The 27078-nt window shown below is 41.7% G+C and overlaps 1 protein-coding gene across 5 annotated transcripts in view; it reads left to right on the top strand.

Moving 5' to 3' along the window:
- PCMTD1 (protein-L-isoaspartate (D-aspartate) O-methyltransferase domain containing 1) overlaps positions 1-27078 on the top strand; it is a 128145-nt gene that overhangs the window by 84223 nt on the left and 16844 nt on the right. For all 5 annotated transcript variants that reach the window (XM_073631578.1, XM_073631582.1, XM_073631581.1 and 2 more), the window contains one exon: positions 15366-15468. In XM_073631578.1, the coding sequence (XP_073487679.1) occupies positions 15366-15468 (103 nt within the window). The remainder of the gene's footprint in view (positions 1-15365; positions 15469-27078) is intronic.

The following is a 27078-nucleotide window of genomic DNA, read 5'->3' as shown; positions in this document are numbered from 1 at the left end:
CTTCTTACACTGTGTGTTTTTTCTGTTCTCTTAGCAGGTCTGTGAGGGGACAGGATCACTAGTGTGGCATGAGCCTAAAGTTGGCCATAAAAGAGTTTTACTTGTCATCTGCAAGTGTACGTGGTGAAAAGTATGTGTTTTCATTTATCACTACAAGTGTTATACTTGTTCAGTGAGAAATGCAAAGGGCAGTAATGGTATACATTCCCAGTGTACTTATGTCCACTCTCAATCAAACTTTTAAATAGAGATGGGCTTGGGCGTGTTCGGGATCCTAGTCCCAACCCGCCTGTCCCATCCCACCAGGAAGCCAACACTGCCAGTCAGAAGCAGTGAGACACTTCCCGGTCTGTGCACCTGCAGACCGGAAAATGCCTCACTGCCTGTGATTAGCAGTGTGCAGTGTCGGCTTCCTGGCAGGATCGGGCAGGTGGGTTGGAACTAGGATCTCAAACATGCCCGGGCCCACCTCTACTTTTAAACTATCAAATGGCTGGTGTTATAGTTGAACACATGTGCAGCACCATGGCAAATGCAATCTAAATAGAGACGAAGATAATGCCACCCTAAGCTGTAAAACGATAAGAGGGCTTTAACCTATAAGAACCATTACGATTTCCATTTACTGAAGACTGGGGAAGACTTATTACTTGCTATGGATTACTTTACTAGTCAGTAGATTGTTCAATCATATAAGGAGTCAAAATACTTATGTGGATATTAAAGAAAGGGCACATTTCCTGGCATGATACTATAACTATCTAACTGCTAATGACATACACGGAATATTATAACTGGACCTTATAATGCCAACAAACAATATGGTGCCCAATTTTAAGGTATATTAACTTTATAATTTAAACTGCATGTAAGGAGTACTTTAAAGTAGAATAGAAGGCAACACTTTTTTGCCATTTTGGATAGAGTAAGGGAGGGTTGTAACCCTTGTAAGGGTTATTTTTACCATCTGTGTCCCATTGGGGATATTTCCTTTCACTTTTTGCCCTACAGCTAAAACAGGAAGTCAGAGAAAATCCCTGATTGTCACCAGAACTGTTATCTCTCTTGGAAGATATCCCCTCTATTCTTGTTCTGGGGACAACCCAAAATGTAGGATTTTCTTTTACTTTTACTTTCAGTGATAATAGGAAGGACTAATAGAGAGTATGAATCACGCTAAAGAGGGCATAGACAGCAATGGAAATGTGACAGCCATTCAAAGTCCTCTCCACTCTATCCAAAATGGGACAAAACAATAATCAGATTTTTATGAAGCAACCAAGAATTGTAATATTTTATAAATCAGGTTATAATGTGATAAGTTCTACTCTCAATAATGAGATAGTATACAGAGTTGGCACATACTTGCATCAGCCTCTAACACCTCCAGTTATAGTGGATCCTAGGCCATTCTTAGGGGTAAAGCTCAAACTCTTCTGGGTAATGTTGGGGGTTTGCTGCTTAGCCCTTGCCCCACAGTTCCTCTTTGAAATCACTATGATGGGCTGCCTTACTGTACAGGAGGTAGAAAAGGTTGAGTAATGCCTTGTACACACAATAGGATTTTCCGAATACAAAAACCATGTTTTTTTTTTTCCCGACGGATGTTGGCTCAAACTTGTCTTGCATACACACAGTCACACAAATCTTGTCAGAAATTCCGAACCTCAAGAACGCAATGACATACAACTCATGCGCCGAGCCGAGAAAAATGAAGTTCAATAGCCAGTGTGGCTCTTCTGCTTGATTCCGAGCATGCGCGGAACTTTGTGCGTTGGAATTGTGTACACAGAATTTACGACAACGGATTTTGTTGTTGGAAAATTTGAGATCAAGATCTCAAATTTTGTGTGATGGAAATTCCGATGGAGAATGTCCGCTGGAGCCTACACATGGTCGGAATTTCTGACAACAAGCTCCCATCGAACATTTTCCGTCGGAAAATCCTATTGTGTGTACAGGGCATTAGTGTTACTGAAGCTTTGTTTATTAGAATGGGCTGGGATTTGATCCTGACAAGGAGCATTTGCGAGGCTCCTACAGGTATACACATGCACCTCTTGTACTGTGGTCTCCAAATTAGAGTTGTTAAAAAGGAAGAAAAGACTAACACTAGCAATTCATAAAAATAATCCCTTTCTCTCCTCCTGCCTGTTCCGCTTACCATGTTTACCCTGCTTACCCTTTTTAAATTTAGCCCAATCGCTTGATCCTGCAGCTCTGGCTCCTCTTTGTAATGGAGCGCTCGACAAAGGCTGTGAATTCCTGGGAGCTGTGACTTCACGGCCCAGCCATTGGTGGCGCTCCCTCCACTGGGGAGCCGGAGCTGCAGAATCATGTGACTGGACCTAAGCAGATTAAAATAGGTAAGTACACACATCCTTTTCACAAAGGATATGCAGAATAGGTAGAAGGATGGTGGAGGGATGTTTTTTAGGAATAGGTAGTGTTAGGCTTTTCTCCCACTTTACGTTCAGGAGGTCATTCACGTATGCTACATTCACTGCATTGTTTGTATATCGGTATCAGTAGTTCTGAATGTCCAGGTGACGTATACAGATTATGTCCTGCAAGAAGTTTACTGTCCTGTGATAAGTGCGTCATAGTGCATTGGTTACCTAAAAACAAAAGTAAAATCTACAAACCACAGATGTCCCTTCTAACCTGTGCAAATGTGCATGATTCATTGGGGCAGTGCAGAAAATTGGAATGAGGTTGACCAAATACAATGCTAACATCAAAGTAAAAGGGATATTCAAATTGGGTGAAAATTTAACTCACTGCGGGTTATTTTGGGTCTCTTATTGTAAGTAACCCTTAGGCCTCAAGTACACAGGGTGTCTGTTTAGCCCCTCTGAACGCCAGAACTCATGGCAGGAAAAAAGATTCTTAAAAAATGCAATAAAAGCCTCATACTGCGCACATGTTTTGGCACGTCATACGTTTGAGCTTTAATGCATTCTATCAGCCAGAATATTAATTAATTTTAGACATTGGAATGCAATAACGCTCATACACTAGATGTGTTTACACACGCTTAGGCACATCTAGAGTTTTCCTGCTCCTCTCTTGAACATGCCTTTTTAGTGTTTTTTTTTTTTTTTGTGTAAGCATTTCTCTTCTATCACAGTATTTCTGTAAGCTCCTGTGTGTGCTTGGACACGTTGGCATTTTTTTTGAGCTTGTAAAAGCACCTCTATGTAAGCCTATGTGTCAATGCACACATAGGTGTTTACAGGAATATTAGAAGAGAAGCTATTACAGGCTAAAAAAAAAAAAATCACCAAATGGCTGTAAAAGCGATGTTTTTTAAGCGCTATGTGCGTGAGCCCTTATCCTCTAACTATTTTTTTTAGAAGGTAGTATAGTTCTGCTATAACTTTATAGATATTCCCAATATTTTTCATCTCTTTTTACGAGAGAACAAAAGAGGCAAGTGGTGTAGGAGCAACTGAGAAGTTGCAAGACTTTCAGACTTTATCAGTGCACAATGAGTGTCAGATGAAGGAAGAAGAGGAGGGGTGTAACAAAGCCTTTTTAGTTTAGTGGTTATGATACCATATATCAGTAGAGTATGCATGAAAGATTATCAGCTTTGAACATCCCACAGATGACAGAAACATCCACATGTCTTTTGATAATACAATGCAGTCTACAACAAAGTATTATGAAATCATAATTTTTGAATATGTTCTTTAAAATAGTGATTCTTTATTCAAAAACAAGGAATATAGATGTTGCTCTGTGGGTTGCTAAACCTGCATGTATAGATGACTAGTACACATTCATCAAATAGTGTATCGTCTGAGCGTAAAGGGTTAGTGCACCTTTTCAATCAAATATACCATGCAGTCAAGGGGACCCAGTGTGTTCAAAAACCTTATGCAGCTTGGAAACATTGTGCTTAAAGCGAAACTTCACCCAAAAATGGGAGTTTCCTTTCTTCCTCCTCCTTACCCCCTCCTCCCTCTCTTTTACATTCTGCACTTTCTTTTTTTTTGGGGGGGGGTAACAGGTACCTGCTCCCACTTCTGGTCAGATCGCCACGGCAATCTGGGCAGAAGTTTACCTTCCTCCCTCTTCCCCTGTAACTGTCTGAGGCCTGTGACGTGTTCCATTAGACTGCAGGGGAAGGGCGAATATCCACTCTGATTGCAGCGGTGATCCAACTGGAAGAGGGCTCTGTTCCCTGCAAGCGTCGCGACTCATGGGGGTAGAGCCCGGCGACAAATTCAAAAAGTACACAAAACATAACACATACAGCACACTTTAATCTTACAGATTACATTACTGTATCAAATCATGTCACATCCCTTTTGTCGCTAGTGCTTTGTCCAGTGACCTGCATGCACTTATATATATCTATATATATATATAGATATATATACTGTTTTTTTTTTTTTCCTGGAAACTTGAGATTGTCCATGGCAACCAAAAAGCGTCCCTTTACGTCAAAAGTGGTTTTACACCAGCTAGAAAATAGCGATAGTAAATTAAAAACACTTGCAGAATTGAGCGATAGTGAATCGTGAGGAAATTCATTTTATTTGTTATAATTATTTACTATATTATAATTTATGATTTCGTGTTTCAAACTTTATCATACCCGGGATGTCTACTAGACTTGTTTGGACAGATTTAAGTGTGTTATTACTAAGAATTACAGGCCTACAATATAAAAAAAGCCAAATTTCTATGCAAAACAATGTATCGCTCTGAGACGCAAAAATCTGACATAATCGTACCGCCAGGGTGGCTACTGCAAGATCACATCAAAAGAGTAGTGCAACGTTTCAGAGTCATGTAGGACACATGCCTGACGAAGGGGTCCTACGTGACTCCGAAATGTTGCACTACTCTTTTGATGTGATCATGCATTAAACAATTCGCTTGGATGCTTCCTTGTTGATCCATGCTGTGCTGGCAAACCTTTTCCTTGTGACTTCTGAACCAGCTCCCAGTTGGTTGTTGCTGCAGCACCCAATCCCTTGAGAGCTTTTCCAGAAATGTGTGCGATGGGAATATGGAGTACTACGAGGGGTGAAGATGGACGCGGCCACCAGCAGGGACATCGCGGGCTTCAATTGCAGGTAAGTGCAACATAATGGGCTAGTATGCGATGCATACTAGCCCATTATGTTTTTACTTTGCAAGGGAATAAAGAGGAAGTAAAACCCATCGGGGTTTACTTCCTCTTTAAGATGTCTGTGCTGGGAAACAAAGACTGGTGAATAAGTTGGCTAAATGAAAACTGTGCTGGATCGTGGAACAGGTGAGTCAGCAGCAACAGATTTTGTAGCTGCTGATTTTTCCACAGGTGACTGAATGTTGTTAGAATACTTGCCCCAGCATCACAGCAGTGAGTGTTCTCATTCAAAGCCCCACACGTGTGCTGTTCTCTCCCTCTCTCTCTCTCTCTCTCTCTCTCTGGAAGGAGAAAGAGTGCATGCTGCACAATTTCAGGGGTTTTAATAGGGACAGTGCTTTCTCCTGTGATGTTGGGGGTAACAGAGCGTCCTATTGACAGTACAGAGCACAACTATCTATAATATAGTTTTTCTAATCAAGCTTCGAGGGAAATGCAACTAGCCCAAAGGTATGGCTATTTAAATCCAGGGTCTCAAACTGGCGGCCCTCCATCTGTTTCCCTCCATCTGTTCCCATCATGCCTGGGGTGGCACAGTGGTGTAGTGGGTAGCACTGTCGCCTAGCAGTAAAAAGGGTCGCTGGTTCGAATCCAAACCATGACACTACCTGCCTGGAATTTGCATGTTCTCCCTGTGCCTGTGTGGGTTTCCTCCCACACTCCAAAAACATGCTGGTACGTTAATTGGCTTCTGTCTAAATTGGCCCTAGTATATGAATGTGAGTTAGGGACCTTAGATTGTAAGCTCCCTGAGGGTAGGGACCTATGTGAATGTACAATGTATATGTAAAGCGCTGCGTAAATTGACGGCGCTATATAAGTACCTTAAATAATAATAATGCCTCTGCCTGTGGGAGTCATGCTTGTAACTCTCAGCCTTGCAATGCCTCACGGGACTTGTAGTTTTGCAACAGCTGGAGGGCCGCCAGTTTGAGACCCCTGATTTAAATACTGCAAGGGTTTTTTCCCCCTTCGTCTTTCAGGACAGCCACCATGAGGACAGCCACCATGAGAGATAGTCTCCTCCTCTTCCTCTAGGAAACACTGCGCCAGCCCATAAATTCTTACTTCCCCCTGCCAGACCTCAGTATTAGTGTTTCCTTCGGTGGGGAGACACTGTGCAAGGAACCAGGCCACTCAGTCAGGGTGACTGTGGCTGTTTATATTTTTTGGAGCCTGTAATGGGAGCAGGGGCTTCCTAGGGGCATGGGGGGGACTTACCCCTCATTCTGTTGCCACCACTTCCTAGCCGAGCGCGGCTTCAGGCTGTGGGGGCTCCCTATCGCGGCTACAGGGATGGGGGGAAGACTGGGGGCCTTCCTCCCACAGTGGGGGGAAATATCCCCCAATCGCTTTATCCTAGGGATTATAAGAAGGGGGTACCATATCGAATTCACAAATCCTCCTCCACGGAGATTTCTTGTCACGCACCTACCCAGGTGTACGGCAAAAGCCGAGGCTCTGTTGGAAGCATTAAGAGATCTGGTAGATCAAAATGTGGTTCTCAGAGTTCCAAAGGCCGAGGAGGGAGAGGGTTTCTATTCACACATCTTCGTAGTGAAGAAACCCACAGGGAAATTCAGACTGATTCTGAATTTAAAGCCTCTGAACAGGTCAGCGACGTACAGGTTTCACAGTCAGAGCCCTGTTGCCCCGCAACTGCTTTATGGTATCTCTGGACCTAAGGGACGCGTATCTACACGTTCCTATAACAGAAGCCTCGCAGAGGTTTCTTCGGCTAGCGGTAGATGTAGGTGGAACAACGGCACAGACCTGGCTTTTGAGGACATGGGGGCCCTGATGGATGTCATGGATAAGAGAATAGACTCTCTCCTCAAAAAGACTTGGGATTCAACAATTGGTAACTTAAAACCCGAGTTGGCTGTCACAGTAGTGGCTCGCAATCTGGAGCACTGGCTCTCTAAGATTCAAGAGCATATTGAAGCTGGAACGGCAAAAGACTCGTCCGCCGTGGCCTATGTAAACAAACAGGGCGGCACAAGAAGCGGAGTCCTGTTGGCCTTAGCATCAGACATTCTGAACTGGGCCGAGACATTAGGGGAAGCATGGACAAAGGTCTTGTGTAGGGCGCGAAAGCCCCTTGTTTTTTCTCCCTAAACAGAGGGGAGGGAGCGCGAGGGGTCAACGCGTTGATCCAGAACTGGAATTTCGGAATCTGCTATGCCTTCCCGCCCCCAGCGTTATTACCGGCAGTTCTCAGGAAGTTCCAGATGGAAAACACGTCCCTGATTCTAGTAGCACCACATTGGCCAAAGAGGGCTTGGTTCTCAGTACTCAAGCAGCTAGCGGTCGAACCTCCCTTATTCCTGCCACCTCGAGAGGATCTCCTCTCACAGGGCCCAGTCCTCTGTCCACAGGTTCACCAATGGCAGTTAGCGGCCTGGCTACTGAGGAGGGTATGCTAAGAGCTAGGGGTTTTTCTGAGAAATTAATTTCCACCCTCCTCAACAGCAGGAAAAAGGAAACACGCCAGATTTATAAAAAGGTCTGGGTACGTTTCAATGAATGGTGTGCAGAAGGCTCCTTTGCGGTACACAGTCCCACAGCTGTGTTGGAATTCCTTCAGTGCGGGGCAGATAGGGGTTTATCCATAAGTACCCTTAAAGGTCAGGTGTCAGCACTCAGTGCTTATTTAGAAAAGCATCTGGCCACCAATCCATGGGTGGTCAGATTCTTTAGGATTCTGTCTAGACAAAGACCGGTTCAAGGCCCTCCCGTTCCCAAGTGGGACCTATCTTTAGTTTTACAGGGCCTGACGGGAACCCCCTTTGAACCTTTAGAAGAATGTCTACTAAAGGATCTTACGTTAAAAACTGTTTTTTTGGTAGCAGTGACAACTGCCAGGAGAGTCAGTGAGATTTAGGCCTTATCGGTTAGACCTCCTTTTTGCGTTATTTTCCCAGATCGGATCATCTTTAAGACTGATCCAGCATTTTTACCTAAGGTGGCGCTGGTTTCCACAGAAGTCAGGAGGTAGTTCTACCCTCATTTTGTCCCAACCCCTCGGGGGAAAGGGAATTAAAATTTCATTCTTTGGACGTAAGGAGATGTATCCTTCAGTACCTAGAGCTGACCAAGAGGTTTAGAAAGTCAGACTCCTTATTTGTTTTGTTTTCTGGGGCCAGAAAAGGATGCAAAGTGTCTCGACGCACTATTGCCAGATGGCTCAGAGTAACCATTGGCCAGGCCTATACATTAGCAGGGAAAGAAATCCCAATGGGTATAAGGGCACACTCTACCAGAGCTATGGCAGCTTCTCAGGCAGAAAAGGCTGGAGCAACGCCAGAGCAAATATGCATGCAGGGCTGCAACATGGTCCAGCTATGCCACTTTCGTAAAGCACTACAGAGTGGACCTGGTGTCGGCTAGTGAGCAAGCCTTTGGGCGAAAGGTATTGCAAGCTGTAGTCCCACCCTAACTGGTAAGTGCTCGTTCATCCATGGTGGCTGTCCTGAAAGACGAAGGGGGAAAATAAAGTTACGTACCAGTAACGTCTTTTCCAGTAGTCTTTCAGGACAGCCCTAGTTACCCACCCGAAATTTTGGGGTGTCTTATAAAAGACTAGAACGCAGCATGATAATGATATGGAATAGTATGTTATTAATGTGTTCTTGTGTCTCCCCAGCTGACCGGAGGTAATCTTGGAATATACTGAGGTCTGGCAGGGGGAAGTAAGAATTTATGGGCTGGCACAGTGTTTCCTAGAGGAAGAGGAGGAGACTATCTCTCATGGTGGCTGTCCTCATGGTGGCTGTCCTGAAAGACTACTGGAAAAGACGTAACTTTAATTTTTTTTAACACACTGGGACCCCTTGACTTCATAGTGTATTTATTGAAAAGTAGAATTAACCCTTTAAAAGGCTATGTGAATTCCTTTCTCTTTTCTTTGCCGTGCACAATCTGTAAGAGAAGTTCTTGGGCTATAAGTGCAGTGTCACAGTGAGCAAATACCTGAAGTAGGCAGTTGCTCAGCTCAGTGCTCACTTGCTCTCTTAGGCAAAGTTTGGCCCTAGAAGAGATAGACATGCTCAAGCTAGACATGCTTGAGCATGCGGTGCATACTAGCACATTATGTAATAAACTTGCAAGGGGCCCACATTTTTTTGTTGTTTTGGTGGTTTGCTATTGCTTTAAAAACCAGTGGAATAGAAATGCATGCAAACACAGCCCATATAAATAAAAAGAATCCGTCATGAGAGATGTAAGGGAGCTCCCATTGCTGGTTTTCTTCTGAAAATTCATATAAAATGTAACCGTGCTGTACCACTCTAATCCTTTCTAACAAGGATATTTAACTGATCTAAAAACGGGGAAAAAAAAAAAAAAAAAATATATATATATATATATATATATATATATATATATATTTATTATTATTATTATTATTATTATTATTATTTTTTTTTTTTTTATTTTTTTTTTTTTACTATTCTGCTTTGTTGAAGCACCTCAGGCTTTTTGGGTACGAGTCTATCAGCATGGCACATCTTGACTTGGGAATATTTGCCACGCCCCCATAAAGGAATATATACTTGATAATACGTTAAATTCAAAAAAAATCATCAAGCTGCAAAAAATTGTGAAAAATGATTTAGCAGCGAAAAATTGATATTAACAACCCAAGGGCGAAAAATTAATTTAATAATTCATGAACGCGTTGATTTCTATGTGCAAACAAATAATTCATATATTCATAACTAAATACGTTGAATGTGTAAAAAGTTCATATAAAGTTCATATAAAGTGCAAAAATAGTGCAGTCAGTGAAAACAATCTGTCAATTTTTTTTTTTCTTCCAAGTGCTGCAGTGCAAACCAATACAAAAAGTTAGAAAGTGCAGTCCAAATAAGTCACCTTGTGACTCCCTTGGAGCACACGTCGTCTAAAAATCGGTTCATGTGGTAAAGTATCTCTTTGATTAGGTAAAAACACTTCTCTTAACAGACAGAGAATCCTCTCCAGCACATAAGGGGTTAATACTTATCGTCCGTATTCATCACTTTCTCTCACATGAATGTGGAGGAAAAGAGGGGCATCCATAGTGTAAAACCGTCTTGATATTTATTGAACATCAGAGAAAATAATGCACTTACGTTTAAACCGACACTAAGGATACACGATCAGACTCATTAGCACTGTCAGCTGCGGTTCTCTCTCTCAAGCCGTGAGCTAAACACACTGTGTGAAATGACGTCACAAGCCAAATCACACCTTACGTATCAAGCCGTCATCGGAGGTAGGTTGTATAGCGCGGTTACATTTTATATGACTTTTTAAACATCCCAATTTTTAGTAACTGCAGCTAAGTGCATAAGAAAGCATTGTTTTATTTTCCCATTTGGTGCAGATCTTGTTTTGTCTCTAACTTTCCTTCTGAAAATACTAGTTTCTTGGCTATCATGCTGACACATTGGTGTGGATTCACTAAAGGCAAATACAATAGATTGTGCACTTTGCAAGTGCAGATACTCCAGAGCTTAGCAAATAGGGGGACGCTCTGTTGACTTCCATCCTGTGCAAACATAGTGTTTGCTTTTTTTTTTATTTTACTCGCATGTGACTGGGTATTTTTTGCTAAAGGGGGTAACACACTATTAGTTTTTAAAAACCTGTCAGCTCTGGTCGGAGCCGCTATACTATATGCAAGGTTAGTTCAGCAATCTCCCCTGCTGAGCTGTTAAGTTCTGTCAGGGGGACGCCCCCCCACCAGAACACTGATCAGCGCTCTCTTCCATTGGCTGAAAGTGCTGATCAGGAGTTGGTCGGATACTGGTTTTCCAGCATGTTCGTCCAACGGAAGCCTCCCAATATTTGGCCCGTGTGTACCCGCCTTAAGTGAACCTTTACTTTCTAACCCCAGGAGAGACTGCATTTGCAAAATGCACAGACTAGTTACCTTTAGCAAATCAATCCCACTGTCTTCAATGCTTCCTGAGTAACGGACATAAATCAAGTGAAGAGCTAAGGAATTCTGACACTTGTTTACAGCATGCATGTCCTAGGCCAGTGACTCAAAGTATTGAAGCAAGACACACATCCTGCTTTGTACAGGATGATGTAGGGGTGCCTGCCCACCCACATTCCGACTGAAGAGAAGGGAATTGTGGATGTCGCGGCAATATGGAGTAAGTTAAGTATTACTCTGGGTTAGATCATCAACACACCATAGATCAGTGTTTCTCAACTCCAGTCCTCAAGGCGCCCCAACAGGTCATGTTTTCAGGATTTCCATTATTTTGCACAGGTGATTTGATCAGTTTCACTTCCTTAGTAATTACCACAGCCGTTTCATCTGAGGGAAATCCTGAAAACATGACCTGTTGGGGCGCCTTGAGGACTGGAGTTGAGAAACACTGCCATAGATGATGATCCTATAGATGCAGACTGGATAGTTTTAACTGGAAATAACTATTCAGCAGCTAAAAGGTGTGTAGGGTGTGCACTGTGAATGAAAGTGAATATCTGTTGGCCTATTTACAGTGGATATAAAAAGTCTACACACCCCTGTTAAAATGTCAGATTTCTGTGATGTAAAAAAAGTGAGACAAAAATAAGTAATTTCAGAACTTTTTCCACCTTTTAATGTGACCCATAAACTGTACAACCCAGTTGAACAACAAACTGAAATCTTTTAGGTGGAGAGAAGTAAAAATAAAAAAACAAAATAATGTGATTGTATAAGTATGTACACCCTTAAACTAAAACTTTGTTGAAGCACCTTTTGATTTAATTACAGCACTCAGTCTTTTTGGGTACGAGTCTATCAGCATGGCACATCTTGACTTGGCAATATTTGCCCACTCTTCTTTGCAAAAACACCCCAATTCTGTCAGATTGTGAGGACATCTCCTGTGCACAGCCCTCTTCAGATCACCCCACAGATTTTCAGGTCTGGCTCTGGCTGGGCCATTCCAAAACTTTATTCTTCTTCTGGTGAAGCCATTCCTTTGTTGATTTGGATGTGTGCTAAAAATGAAGTTCCTCTTCATGTTCAGCTTTCTAGCAGAAGCCTGAATGTTTTTTGCCAATATTGACTGGTATTTGGAACTGTCCAAAATGCCCTCTACCTTAACTAAGGCCCCTGTTCCAGCTGAAGAAGAATAGGCCCAAAGCATGATGCTGCCACCACCATGCTTCACTGTGGGTATGGTGTTCTTTTGGTGATATGCAGTGTTGTTTTTGTGCCAAACATATCTTTTGGAATTATGGCCAAAAGTTGCATCAGACCATAACACATTTTCCCACATGCTTTTGGGAGACTTCAGATGTATTTTTGCAAAATGTAGTCAGGCTTGGATGTTTTTCTTTGTAAGAAAAGGAATACCACTCTGCCCCATAGCCCAGACATATGAAGAATACGGGAGATTGTTTTCACATGGACCACACAGCCAGAACTTGCCAGATATTCCAGCAGCTCCTTTAATTATGCTGTAGGCCTCTTGGCATCCTCCCTGACCAGTTTTCTTCTCGTCTCTTCATACATTTTGGATAGGGGTGCAACGCATCGTCATTGATCCATGATCCGTACGGATCAACCTCCACGGATCAGGACACCCGCGATCCTCGGAGCGCTCTGTGGCCTCGACCATAGGAAAGGCCGCGGCTTCGGCCTAGCTCCGGAGCGGCGGCCATCTTGGTACACCCGGCGGCCGTTTACCACCTGATCGCTCCGTCAAATGACGGAGCGATCACTTGTAACAAACCGGCGTCATGTCATGACGCCGGTTCCTCTCTCCCCTCTGTGTACTGATCTGTACAGTGGAGGGGAGAGTTCGGATGTACTCTGCAATACCCTGCCAATACTCTGCAATGCTCTGCCACTACTCTGCAATACCCTGCCAATACTCTGCAATGCCCTGCCACTACTCTGCAATGCCCTGCCAATACTCTGCAATGCCCTGCAATACTCTGCCATACCCTTACAATACTCTGCAATGCCCTGCCAATACTCTGCAATGCCCTGCCAATACTCTGCAATGCCCTGACAATACTCTGCAATGCCCTGCCAATACTCTGCAATACCCTGCCAATACTCTTCCATGCCCTGACAATACTCTTCCATGCCCTGACAATACTCTTCCATGCCCTGACAATACTCTTCCATGCCCTGACAATACTCTTCCATGCCCTGACAATACTCTTCCATACCCTGCCAATACTCTGCAATGCCCTGCCAATACTCTGCAGTGCCCTGCCAATACTCTGCAGTGCCCTGCCAATACTCTGCAGTGCCCTGCCAATACTCTGCAATGCCCTGACAATACTCTGCAATGCCCTGACAATACTCTGCAATGCCCTGACAATACTCTGCAATGCCCTGACAATACTCTGCAATGCCCTGACAATACTCTTCCATACCCTGCCAATACTCTGCCATACCCTGCCAATACTCTTCCATACTCTGCCATACCCTGCCAATACTCTGCCATACCCTGCCAATACTCTGCCATACCCTGCTAATATATTATTACAGTGGGGGAGATTTTTTTTGTTGATCCGAAAATGATCAGAACCGTGACTCCTGATCCGAGGAACGATCCGAACCATGAGTTTTTTGATCCGTTGCACCCCTAATTTTGGAGGGACGTCCAGTTCTTGGTAATGTCCCTGTTGTGCCATATTTCCTCCACTTGATGATGACTGTCTTCACTGTGTTCTATGATATAGCTAATGCCTTGGAAATTCTTTTGTACCCTTCTGACTGATACTTTTAACAATGAGATCACTCTTATGCCATCTTATGTGACTAAGAAAATGTCAGGAAAGACCTACTAGAACAGCTGAACTTTATTTGGGGTTATGCAGAGGCACTTTAAATGATGGCAGGTGTGTACTGACTCCTATTTAACATGAGTTTGAAAGTGATTGCTTAATTCTGAACACAGCTACATCCCCAGATATAAGAAGGTGTGCACACTTATGCAACCGCATTATTTTAGTTTTATGTTTTTACTCCTCCCCCCTTTTCTAAAATATTTCAGTTTGTCACTCAATTGAGTTGTACTGTTTATAGGTCACATTTGAAGGTGAAAAAAGTTCTGAAATTATTTATCTTTGTCTCATTTTTTTTTTTTTTACAAAACTGAAACCTGACATTTTAACAGGGGTGTGTAGACTTTTTATATCCACTTTATATAATATATATATATATATTTGGATATATGGGGAATAACCTTTTATTTTCCTGCATAAGCTCCATCCACATCAAGACACTTCTGTAAGTGATGTTACCAGGATTTCAAGGTGGATGTCTAATGATTTCCCACCAAAATTCTCACAATGTTGTCCTTCGCTGTTGAGAGGAATGGGCATGGGGCATTGTCTTGGTGGAAGAGAACTTTTCTCAAATCACATAATAAGCAGATGTTGCTTTTCCCATCCAAAAAGTCAACTGATAGGATTCACCCAACATCCCAGAAAACAATAGCCGTAATATTTCCTCCTGATCTCTGTCTCGTTCTTCTTTGAAACAGGCTATCCATTTGTAAATTGTGGATTCTTTTAGTGAATCCTCCTCTTAAACTTTAATAAAAGCGGTAATGATATCGTCATCCTTCCAACCAAGTTTCACCTTAAATTTAATGTTAGTTTTTGCTTTAGTTTTGACAGATAATTTTGCTCCAAAGATGGTTGACTTCACACTGGAATAAGTTTTAATCTAACACCATTAAATTCTACCTGTACATATTTTGAAATTGTTAAAGGAATGGGTTTAGTTCTGCTTTAATCTTTAGGCTGTCATTTTGGCACAGTGCCGAAAAAAAAGAGCAACTGAGCAAGCACAGAGCAGGGTAAGACTGTGTATTACTGTAATTTAAACAGTATAGGTCCTTTTAATGTAATGCAAAGGGGGCCAGCCTGGAGTGATCTAGCAGGATTTAATTTTCTGACTAAAGTTCCACTTTAATAAAATGATTTTCCTTGATCTTTTTAAACACCTCTAGTATGGTGTGTGTGTGTTAAATACTTTATAGCTGGTAAAGTCAGGTATTTTATATGATTGATTTTAGGAGGCAAAAGTTGACAATGTTGAAAATCTATTTTAAGCCTTTATCTTCGCTTCATATGCTTGTTGTCTTAGGAACTGGTATTGTGCTTGTCTAGCCTTTAAGATATATTAATATTGAAGAGGCTAATTTTATTTTTTCTGATGAGCCAGCACAGATTTCACCAGGCATTATCTCTGCTCCTATTTCAGGTCCCTTTGGCATTAATCATGGAGTTGAGCTTCATTCAGATGTGGTTGAATATGCAAAGGAGAAATTGGAGTCTTTCATTAAATACAGTGATAGCTTTGATAAGTGAGTATTGTCTTTGCCATTGAGGGAAAACACTTTGAAACACAAGGTGGAGGGTATTCAAACTTGAGGGAAAACACTTTGAAACACAAGGTGGAGGGTATTCAAACTTGAGGGGAATGTTAAAAAGGTTTATGCAGTTAGGGACCTTGAAGGACTTAAATCTATCTGTTTCAAGGCTGCTGATGTATATCCTAGGTATTCCCTTGTTTTGGTTTGCAGCCCATCAATAAATCTAAGGGTCCAATCACACCAGGTGTATTGGGGCTGCGCTGAGCAGTCATGCCCAGTGCAGTCCCACTGCAAGACTAGGCGATTTGCCTTGTTTACAGGCAGCTCAGTTTACACCAATGCAATGTGGTGTTGTGCACTGAAAAAAAAGTAGAGCATGCAGTAGTTTTTCTCAGCACACCATGATTTGATACAGCCCATCACATCACACAGCGTTGTGACCAATAAAACTGAATGAAATTCCTCACTTCATTAACCCCTTCCCACCCCAGTATGCTTTTAAAAAGTTTGGACCACCCTGGGGGCAGGAGGGGGTCGCTGACCATGTGAAAACTGACACAGTGATCACATGATTGAAAGCTGACCCCACTGGCTACTGATTTTTACCCCAGACTGAAGAAAACTGTGTTTTAGTACGCGCTCTAAGCACATAAACATTGTCCACCGAAAGTGGTGCATTTGTGCGACCCGTGGGCATAAAAAGATCACCCTTTTGCTGCAGCACATATGTGTTGCGTAGTTGCAAAGGGGTTAAAGTTGAGGAAAAAAGAATGCCATGGAATGTGCTGTTTTGTAGCTCATTGGCATAACACACTGGGGGCTGTGTTCCAATGTAACTGCTGTTGTAAATGGGCTATTATTGTGTACATTCATGTACGTAGCATCTAGTTGTGTCCAGTTGTTCTTTAAATAATTCCTTATGGTTTTATATCACTAAAAACTCCTTTCTTGTATTAAGAGGTATGCGGTGCAGGGAGATAGATATAATTTTGCCCCTGTACAAATCATTAGTAAGACCCCATCTAGAATATGGAGTTCCGTTTAGGGCAGCAATTCACAAAAAAGATATTGGGAACTGCAGAAAGCGCAGAGAAGAGCAACAAAACTGATAAGAGACATGGAGGAGCTCAACTACGAGGAAAGAGTAGAGGAACTGAATGTATTCTCTCTTGAGGGGGACATGATCAACATGTATAAATACATAAGTGGTCCATATAGTGAACTTGGTGTAGAGTTATTCACTTTAAGGTCATCACAGAGGACAAGCGGGCACTCTTTAGGTCTAGAGGAAAAGAGGTTTAACCTCCAAATACGGAAAGGTTTCTTCACAGTAAGAGCTGTGAAAATGTGGAATAGACTCCCTCAAGAGCTGGTTATGGCCAGCTCAGTAGATTGCTTTTAAAAAGGCCTGGATTCTTTCCTAAATGCACAAAATATAACTGGATATTAAGGATTCATCAGAAAGGATTTTTTTTTCCCTCGCTGGAGCAAATTAAATCATGCTTTGTTTTTTTTTTTTTTTGTTTTTTTTGTTTTTTGTTTTTTTTTGCTTTCCTTTGGGTCAATTGTGTGTATAGGATTGCATACATGGAGGTTTTGATTTGCGTGTGTTTCGGTTGGGTTTTTTTTTGGGTGGGGGGGGGGGTTGAACTGGATGGACTTGTGTCTTTTTTTCAACCAGATTAGCTATGTAAGGGTTGAGTTAGTTTGCGTAAGCAACATTATCATTTCAGAATTTTTTACCTTTTGTCATTCTCCTGTATAATTTATGACATTTGAAGAATAACTGCACTAAGTAAAATTAATACATCTTGGTAAATCATGCACACTTGTAAATATTACCTCACATCTTTTCTGTTTCCCTTAATGTTATTGGGGAGCTGTAAAGTAATTAAATGTCCTGCCAGTTCAAATTTCCGTCTATTTCACAAAGTCCTTTATAGACACAGGATTACCTGAATCCCTTAGCTGTATGTGCTCACTAACTGATCATTGGCCGACAGGTTCCAGCAGGACAGCATGTCTACCTAAACTGAGCTCTTTGATACTGTAATGGATTAGCTCCTAATGGACCTCCTGGATGGGTCACAGCTGGGCGAAGTAGGCACGGACAGACAGAAGGATCTTTGTGAAAACAAAACAGTGGTTTACTTCCAAGTCTGTGGTTACAAGTGGAGGTATCAAAAACCGCAAAAATAAAACAAAACAGAAAATAAACCCTTGCCACTTTGGGCGTCTAACTGCAAAACACAGGAACCTACCTGGTCTGGAACAGCCTACTGCTGATACACAGAAAAACAAAGTCTTTTAGTCATACAGACTTAATCTCATCACTCAGAAGAAGCTGCCCCCCAGTCCTACGCAGAAATCTGGTTCCAGGGTGGAGCCCCTTGTTGAACCAACCTGGGATTTTTATAGAGCCCTGAGTGCTTCATCTGTTACACCTGAGCTTGTTAACCCTCATTGAGCCCCAAACAGGCTCACTACCCAGCAGAAACCCAAAAGCAATCAGTGCACAGCATAAACCTGGGGCAAATATACCTCCCATCTTGGACACAACCCGTAGATTTTCCTGGCTTCCTGTCACAATACCTACTTTCATCTAACATAAGCCTCTCCACCTTTCCATTGTACATGGTTCCTGATTTTCAACTAAAGACCTACAAGTTTCTAGGAGACATAATATTAGGCTGGTGGGGATTGAAGGCAGGTTTGAGATGCAACAGCCAATATGGTAATGATGAAGGCAATTGGAGACAAGGACGTTGACACTCCCATAAGTGTTGTATTCTGTAGGATCTTCAGCTGGCAATTTCCGCAGGGGCTTGAGCAGCAGCTTTGCAGGAGGCCCTTTATCTTGAACATGGATTTTTAGGTATAGTGTTGTTTCAGAGGCCCAATCCAAGATACTGGATACATTGCTCAGATCATCTTTCTACATTTTGGATCACAATCCTTTTGTGATCTTAGTCAATAAATATTTGTGCCATGTACAGCCCTGGCCAAAAGTTTTGAGAATGGCACGAATAATAACAATAATCAGCCCTGCCACAAAAGGACCAGCTGACATCATGTTATCATGGCAGTGATTCTCTCGTTAACACCGGTGTCACTGTTGATGAGGACAAGGCTGGAAATCACTCTTTAATGCTGATTGAGTTAGAAGAACAGACTGGAAGCTTTAAAAGGAGGTGGTGCTTGAAATCATTGTTCTTCCTCTGTTAACCATGGTTACCTGCAAGAAAACGTGTAGTCATCATTGCTTTGCACAAGAAGGGATTCAATGGGAGGGATATTGCTGCTACTAAGATTGCAAGTAAATCAACTATTTATCAGATTGTCAAGAACTTCAAGGAGAGAGGTTCAGTTGTTGTGGAGAAGGCTTCAGGACGCCCAAGAGCGCCAGGACCGCCTCTTAAAGTTGATTCAGCTGTGGGATCAGGCACCACCAGTGCAGAGCTTGCTCAGGAATAGCAGCAGGCAGGTGCGAGTGCATCTGCATGCACAGTGAGGCGGAGACTTTTGGAGGATGGTCTGGTGGCAAAAAGGGCAGCAAGAAAGACACATCTTTCCAGGAAAAACATTAGGACAGACTGATATTCTACAAAAGGTGTGGGAATTGGACTGCTGAGGACTGGGGTAAAGTCATTTTCTCTGATAAATCCCTTTTCTGATTGAGGCATCGGGAAAAAACCTTGTCCGGAGAAGAAAATTTGAGCGCTACCATCAGTCCTGTGTCATACCAACAGTAAAGCATCCTGCGAACATTCATGTGTGGGGTTGCTTCTCAACCAAGCGAGTGGGCTCACTTCACAATTTTGCCCTAAGAACACAGCCATGAATAAAGAATGGTACAAAAACATCCTCCGAGAGCAACTTCTCCCAACCATCCAAGAACAATTTGGTGACGAACGGTGCCTTTTCCAGCATGATGGAGCACCTTGCCTACAGGTAAAAAGGATAACGAAGTGGCTTGGTTAACAAAACATTGAAGTTTTGGGGCCATGGCCAGGAAACTCCCCAGACCTTAATCCCATTGAGAACTTGTGGTCAATCCTCAAAAGGGGGATGAACAAAAAAAAAGCCCCACAAATTCTGACAAGCTCCAGGCATTGATTATGCAAGAATGGGCTGCCACCTATCAGGATGTGGCCCAGAAGTTGATTGACAGCATGCCAGGGCAAATTGCAGAGGTCTTGAAAAAGAAGGGTCAACACTGCATATATTGGCTCTTTGCATAAACTTAAAGTGGATGCAAACATAATTCATGAAATTTGACCTAGGCACATATATCTGTAGTGTTTACTTATCTCTCTCCAAAGCCCTAAGCCCCATGTCTTTCTACTGCTCCATTCTTCTGTTATCAGCATGATAACTTCTGACAAGCTCTTGAAGTTTGTGTCGAGGAGAGTGCTATAAATTATAAATCTATCTAGATTAGCAGAGAGTCGGTCTATTCACAGCACAGCTCTGCAAGTTTCTTTGTTCCTCTGCCTGTGTGGGGGAGGGGTTGTGCCTTTCCTCCAATCAGCTGTCACACAGTGTATACTAAGAATCCACACCCAGTGCTTTAACAGGAAGAACAATTTCTAACACAATGTGCATTTTCTAAAGAATATAGAAAGCTGAAGACAGCAGATATACATGTAAAGCTTATGTATGCATTTTTGTTTCATTCCCGTGTATCATCTTAGGCTGTTCACTTCACTGGGTATAGGGGAGGGTTTTCATGCACTTTAATGTAATTGTCCATAAAAGCCTTTGACGCTTGTGAAATGCATGTAATTATACTTCAGTATACAATAGTAATATCTGGCAAAAAGATCTAAAAACACTGAAGCAGCAGACTTTGTGAAAATTAATATTTGTGTCATTCTCAAAACTTTTGGGCAGGTCTGTATACTTGCGTGTTTAAAGTGACTAATTATAAAGGCAGAAGGAAGTTTAACAGAAAAATTATTTGGTACTTTAAAGTCATTTTGGGCGTGCCTTCATTCTATTCTTTTTGTACGGCATTGTGCATGTTTTTATTGTTGTAGTTGTAGTCCTTATATAGCCTAACTTTATATAGGGCTGAAAAAAGATATTAATGCTGTGTAAACTAATATTAATGCATATACAGTGGCTTGCGAAAGTATTCGGCCCCCTTGAACTTTCCAACCTTTTGCCACATTTCAGGCTTCAAACATAAAGATATAAAATTTAAATTTTTTGTGAAGAATCACCAACAAGTGGGACACAATTGTGAAGTGGAACGAAATCTTTTGGATTTTTGAAACTTTTTTAACTAATAAAAAAATGAAAAGTGGGGCGTGCAAAATTATTCGGCCCCCTTGCGTTAATACTTTGTAGAGCCACTTTTTGCTGCGATTACAGCTGCAAGTCGCTTGGGGTATGTCTCTATCAGTTTTGCACATCGAGAGACTGAAATTCTTGCCCATTCTTCCTTGCAAAACAGCTCAAGCTCAGTGAGGTTGGATGGAGAGCGTTTGTGAACAGCAGTTTTCAGCTCTTTCCACAGATTCTAGATTGGATTCAGGTCTGGACTTTGACTTGGCCATTCTAACACCTGGATACGTTTATTTGTGAACCATTCCTTTGTAGATTTTGCTGTATGTTTGGGATCATTGTTTTGTTGGAAGATAAATCTCCGTCCCAGTTTCAGGTCTTTTGCAGACTTCAACAGGTTTTCATCAATTTTTTTTTTTGTTCAAATAGTTTTTATTGAAAAATTTTTAGTGCAAATACAGATAAATGCAGTCATACAGGAGTATAATGAAACAATCCCGTACTTACTGTACAGAAATTAATCGAAAATAGTAGTTACAAGTTTTTATTATAAACATTGAGTATGTCTGAAATCATTCCAAGGTATCTTAAAGAGTGTAGCTTTACTACTATAAAGAGATCGTGAGATGATGCTGGTTGCTCTATTCCACGAGTAGCAGTGGAGAAGTAATGGGAAATTTAATGCTTTTATAACGGTGGAGGAGATCCCCGGGCACCCCAATGGGAACACACTGTGCTCACATAGGGACCCCCTCCTTTAATTATATTAGTAAATCAGTAACCATTTCAAACATAAACAGTATAACTCGGGAGTCACTGAGATATATTACTTTGCATAGTTTATCAGCTACAGCTTAGTTGGAATGTTGAAACGAAGAAAAAGAAAGAAAAAAGTTAAAACAAATAATTAGAAGATAGAAGGAGTTTCCATGGGGACCAGTTAGATTCAAACTTTGAAACGGTTCCATCCCTGTAAGCCATAATTTTTTCATATTCTATGATAGTGTTAATTTTTTATTTTTATATCTTTAATAGTAGGTACATCAGTAGATTTCCATCTGTATACTAATTCCATTCTTGCTGCCAGTAAGACTTGTGTTACTATACATCTAAGTTCTGGTTTGTATTGGTCCATGTTTAATCCTAGAATAGCTTGTTCTATGTTTGGGACCACTGTGCTATTAGTTATTTTCGAAAGCATATCATAGACCCTCCACCAAAATTTTTTGACTATCGGACATGACCACAGCATGTGTGCTAGGGTCCCTATCTGACCACATCCACTCCAGCATAGATTTGAGTTGTCTTTGGAGAATTTTGCTGTAATGTAAGGTGTGTAGTACCATCTTAACATCAATTTTTGTGTTAGTTCCTCATAATTGGCGCATCTAGAGAATTTGCGATTATTAGCAATCGCTTGTTTCCATTGTAGATCTGTGAACTCTTTGCCTAATTCTTTTTCCCATTTGGAAATCTTGTTATTTTTTGTAAAGACATCTTTAGAGTGAAGATAATTGTTGATTATTTTAATTCCTTTTATATTGGGGTTTTTGGATTGAAGGAAAGTCCATATTTTTTCTACTATGGACACATGTGTGGCCCTAGACCCCTGAAGATATGAAGTAATCTGGGTATATGTTAGGAATTCAGAAGTGTTGAGATTAAATTTCTGTTGTATTGTGCTAAACGGTAGGAGCCTATCGCCACACATGATATCCACTATATTTAGTATATTTGCTTTATACCAGTTGCGAAGGTTAATATTGGGAATTATCCATTGCAGTGTGTCAAGGGGAATGGGTATCATTGTTGAGGGGTAGAATACATTCCCTGTATTGTTGATTTCTTCCCAAGATTGTAGTATCGCTTGCATTGTTTGTGGAAGGGGTCTTCTATTCTGTTTATGTGCCTTAGTAGCAATTAAGAATGATAATGGTGAAGTCTTGTTTAGTCGTGCAATCTCCAAGTGACACCATGGTTTAGTAATAGGGTTGGAGAACCAATTTTTAAGTTGGTCCAGAACTGCCGCTGTGTGATAGTCTTTCAGGATTGGTAAACCCATGCCTCCCACCGTTTTGTTTTTAGTTTGTATTTCAGGGGAACATCTTGGTCTTTTTCCTGCCCATACAAAGTTAGATAATTGTTTTTGCATTGATCTAAAAAATGATGCTGGTGCTGGTATAGGTAGGACTCTGAATATGTATATTAGTTTCGGTAAAATAAGCATTTTGTACGCTGCTAATCTGCCTAGCCACGTTAAGTGATGCTTCCCCAGTCTAGACAGTTCTGGTTGAAGGGAGGAGAGAAGTGGGGTATAGTTAATGGTATATGTTTTCGAAACTGGATAGGTGAGCTTAATACCTAGGTAATTGATTGATTCGTTTGTCCAGGGATATGGTAAGGAGTGTTTGAGGAGGTTTTCAAGTTTTTGTGTATATGCATACCTAAAATGCTGGATTTAGATGCATTAACTTTATAATAAGATATGTTACTAAAATGTGCAAGGACTTTGTGTGCTGCGGGTAGTGATTTGTCTGGGTTTGATAGAGCTAAGATAACATCGTCTGCAAATAGTGAGATTTTGTGGTGGTGTTCTTGTGATGTGATACCATGTATAGAGGGATGAGACCTAATTTTTTCCGCTAATGGTTCCATAAGCATGGTAAAAATTATGGGGGGATAAGGGGCACCCTTGTCTTGTACCATTTGTAATGGGAAATGGTTTAGAGAACATGCCTTCAGTATAAACAAATGCTGAGGGTGATGAATATAGTGCCATTATAGCATTCTGCAATGGGCCGACCAGACCAAACTTATCCATGACCTTGGATAGGTACCCCCAATGCACTCTATCAAAGGCCTTCTCTGCATCTAAGGCCAGAAGCAGAGAAGGCTCTCTGTTTTCCTCTACCAAATGAAGGAGATTTAACATTCTTCTGGTGGCGTCTGTGGTCTGGCGACCCATTACAAACCCCACTTGATCATAGTTTATCAAGTTGGGTAGGATACGTGATAATCTGTTAGCTATCAGTTTAGCGTGCAATTTGACATCTACATTTAATAGGGATATCGGCCGAAAATTTTGTGGGAGGTTGGGTTCTTTGCCTGGTTTAGGGAGAGTTATAATTGTGGCTGTAAGCATTTCTGGGGGAAATTTTGCTGTAGTAGTTGCAGCTTCAAAAACATGGAGTAAGTGAGGAGTTAGGATGGGGGAGAATAATTAATAATATTCTGAAGAATAACCATCTGGGCCTGGGGCTTTGTTGCGGGGGAGATGTTTGATGGCGTCATTTGTTTCTTTTAGTGTGAATGGTTGGTTTATGTACGTTAAATCTTCTGTAGATATTTTAGGGAGATGTATTGATTCCAAAAATTCTGAAATTGCTTTGTCATTGGGTTGAACAGTGTCTGGGTCCTTTTGAAGGTTATATAGTTTCTCGTAGTAATCGCTAAATGCATCGGCTATGTCTTGCGGGTTGTTAACTTTTTTTGTTGGATTTAGGGTTAATGAGGTAGGAAATTTTTTGTTTAATAGTTTTTTCTTTTAATTGTGTGGCTAGGGACTTTCCTGCTTTATTCCCGTATCTATATGTTTGAGCTTTAAGTGATCTCAATTGGTGGTTGTGGCGTGAAATTAGGAGAGTTCGCAATTCTTGTCTGGACATAAACAATGCTTCTCTTATCTTTTGTGTGGTATGTTGTTTGTTTAAGTTTTCTAACTGTTGGATTTGAGCTAGTATAGTATTGAGTTTTTCTAATCTTTGTCTTTTTGCTCTAGCGCTCATCTGTATGAGTAGGCCTCTTACATAAACTTTATGTGCATTCCATAGCGTGAAGGGGTCGCTGACCGAGGGGGCGTTGATGACAAAGAATTCTTTAATTGCTTTTTCGATTTTCGCTAGGTTTTGCGGTTGAGATAATGTGAAAATGTAATTGCGCCATCCGTTAGCCCTGGTCTCGGCACAGCGATCCCCCACGTCCACTGAAATCGGAGCATGGTCCGACCATGTAATACAGTGCAGTTCAGATTTAGAAATCTGTTGTAAAATAAATTTATCTACTAAAAACAAATCTATATGAGAATATGTATGGTGAACGCTGGAAAAAAAAGTAAAGTCCTTTTCCGAGGAATGTTGGCACCTCCACACATCATACAAACCGGAGGATGAGATGAAATCATTCAGAGTCAATCTGTTTCTTGAATGCTTGGTCTGGCTGGACACATCTAAGTCTCTGTTGGGGACAGCATTAAAGTCTCCACACAAGATGGTATGACCTTGTTGCATTGAGGAGACTTTTTTCCATATTTTTTTTAGAAAAGATAGCTGTTAGGAGTTTGTAAGGTAGATGTTCACTAAGGTGAATTTTTTGCCGTTAAGCTCACATACTAAGATGATGAATCTGCCTGAGCTGTCCAAGTGAATATCTAGACTTTGGAATTGCACAGAATCCTTAATGGCTATGGCAACACCTCTTTTTTTTGAGGTATAGTTTGCTTGGAAAATGTGCGGGAACTGGCGATTTTGAAAGTTAGGCGATTTGTTTGCTGCAAAGTGTGTTTCCTGGAAAAAAATCACATCACAGTGAAGACTTTTAGCTTCTTTCCAGGCCATTTGTCATTTGTATGGGCTGTTCAGGCCTTTTACATTAAGAGATACAATTTTGATCGGCATGGTGTGGGATCCTGTTGGTCTTAGTTATATGGTTTGACAGTTATTTAGATGTTGGTTACCTTAAGGTCGATGAGTGGTTCGGCTCTGGTCCTGAAGGCGATGATCAGACGCTGGCAGTGTGGTGGTCCGTAAGGTGGGACTTGTGGATTAGGAGACTCTCAGGTGGTAGCTGTTGCGGATATGTTGAGATGCGTTACTGCAGGTGGGGTTTCCGTTCAGTTGGAGTAGTATGCGATTCCTTGGGATGTACAGGGATGGATCCCAGTCTTGGAAACTTCTTGGAGAAAAGAAATAGTTAACAACAATAAACAAAACTTGATTCTTAAAAGAATCAGTGCGGTAGGAATAACCGCTCAAATGAGGGGTGTTTAACAGGTAAACGAAAGGTGGCAATCCCCGGGGCCATCAGGGATGTAATAACAGTAGAGGTTGCCTAGAAGTATATCTAGTTTGTGGACCTCTTCCTTTCTAGCCATGATTGACTTGGTCGTCTGCATCAGGGAGAATGATTTGCCATTCTCGCAGGAGTTGGAGGCCATCTTTGATGTTGGAGATCACATGTGTGGTTCCTTCTCTTGTTATCATGAGTTTTGCTGGGTATATCCACCGATAGGTGATATGGTGGTTGTTTAGTGGCTTCGTGATAGAGGCTAATTGACGCCTCTGTTGCATGGTGAAGGCTGAGAGGTCAGCATAAAAGGAAAGTTCTTGGAACTCCTCTGGAAGGGAATCACGGTTTCTTGTGGCAGCCATAAACTGATCTTTAACATGATAAAAGTGTATTCTGACAATGGTGTCCCTGGGAAGGTGGGCGGCTACATGTTTAGGCTTAGGCAGTCTGTGGATACGATCCACTACTAGTTCCTCAAGGGGAATTTCTGGGAGGGCAGATTTCAGCATTTGTATAAAGTGGGGTTTCAGGTCAGGATTTTTAACTGATTCAGGTATTCCTCGTATTTTAACGTTGTTTCTCCTGGACCTATCTTCTAAATTTGCTAATTTTAGTTTCAGTTGCATCATGTCGTCATCTCTGTCATTATGGGCATCCACTAAATCGTTAAAAGTGCCTGCAAATTCCCCCATCTTTGTTTCGACATGTGAGATTCTCTTGTTCACTGAAGATATTTCAGATTTAAATTGTCTAGTTAGTGATTGAATGTCAGCATGCAATGTGGACCTGAGAGATATCAGCATGTCTTTAAGTGTAGTGTCCATTATTGGTGTATTAGCGGTGGGGAAGTCAGTTATGGAGTCTTGTAGTTCTCTTGTATCATCCTGAGATGAATGCAGGCTTACCTCTTCATCATCCTCCTCTGTGTGATCCAACTTTGGCTTGCTTTTGGCTGGGCTGGATGAGGCTGAAGGAGGCAGGGAGTACTGCTCAGCGGTGGGTGAGTTGTAAGCTCTGTTTGTTCTTCTCCCCTGTGCAGCGCCGTTCTGTGTATGAGAGCCTCGTGTGCCTTTCCCCTGCTTGCCGCCGCCATCTTGCTCAGGAGACCGCCGCTGCCACATGAAGTAATCTGGCAGTTTGTTGGGGTAAGTATCCTCTTTTCTTTTCCTGGAAGTCATTCTTAGTGTTCCCCCAGCTGAATCGCTTTGGTTATGGTAAATTTTCTAGGTTGTAAGTCGCTGTTTGGAT

Source organism: Aquarana catesbeiana, linkage group LG05 (genome assembly GCF_042186555.1).
Source record: "Aquarana catesbeiana isolate 2022-GZ linkage group LG05, ASM4218655v1, whole genome shotgun sequence".
In the NCBI taxonomy this organism is placed as follows: Eukaryota; Metazoa; Chordata; class Amphibia; order Anura; family Ranidae; genus Aquarana; species Aquarana catesbeiana.
This window is presented reverse-complemented; position numbering and strand designations above follow the sequence as displayed.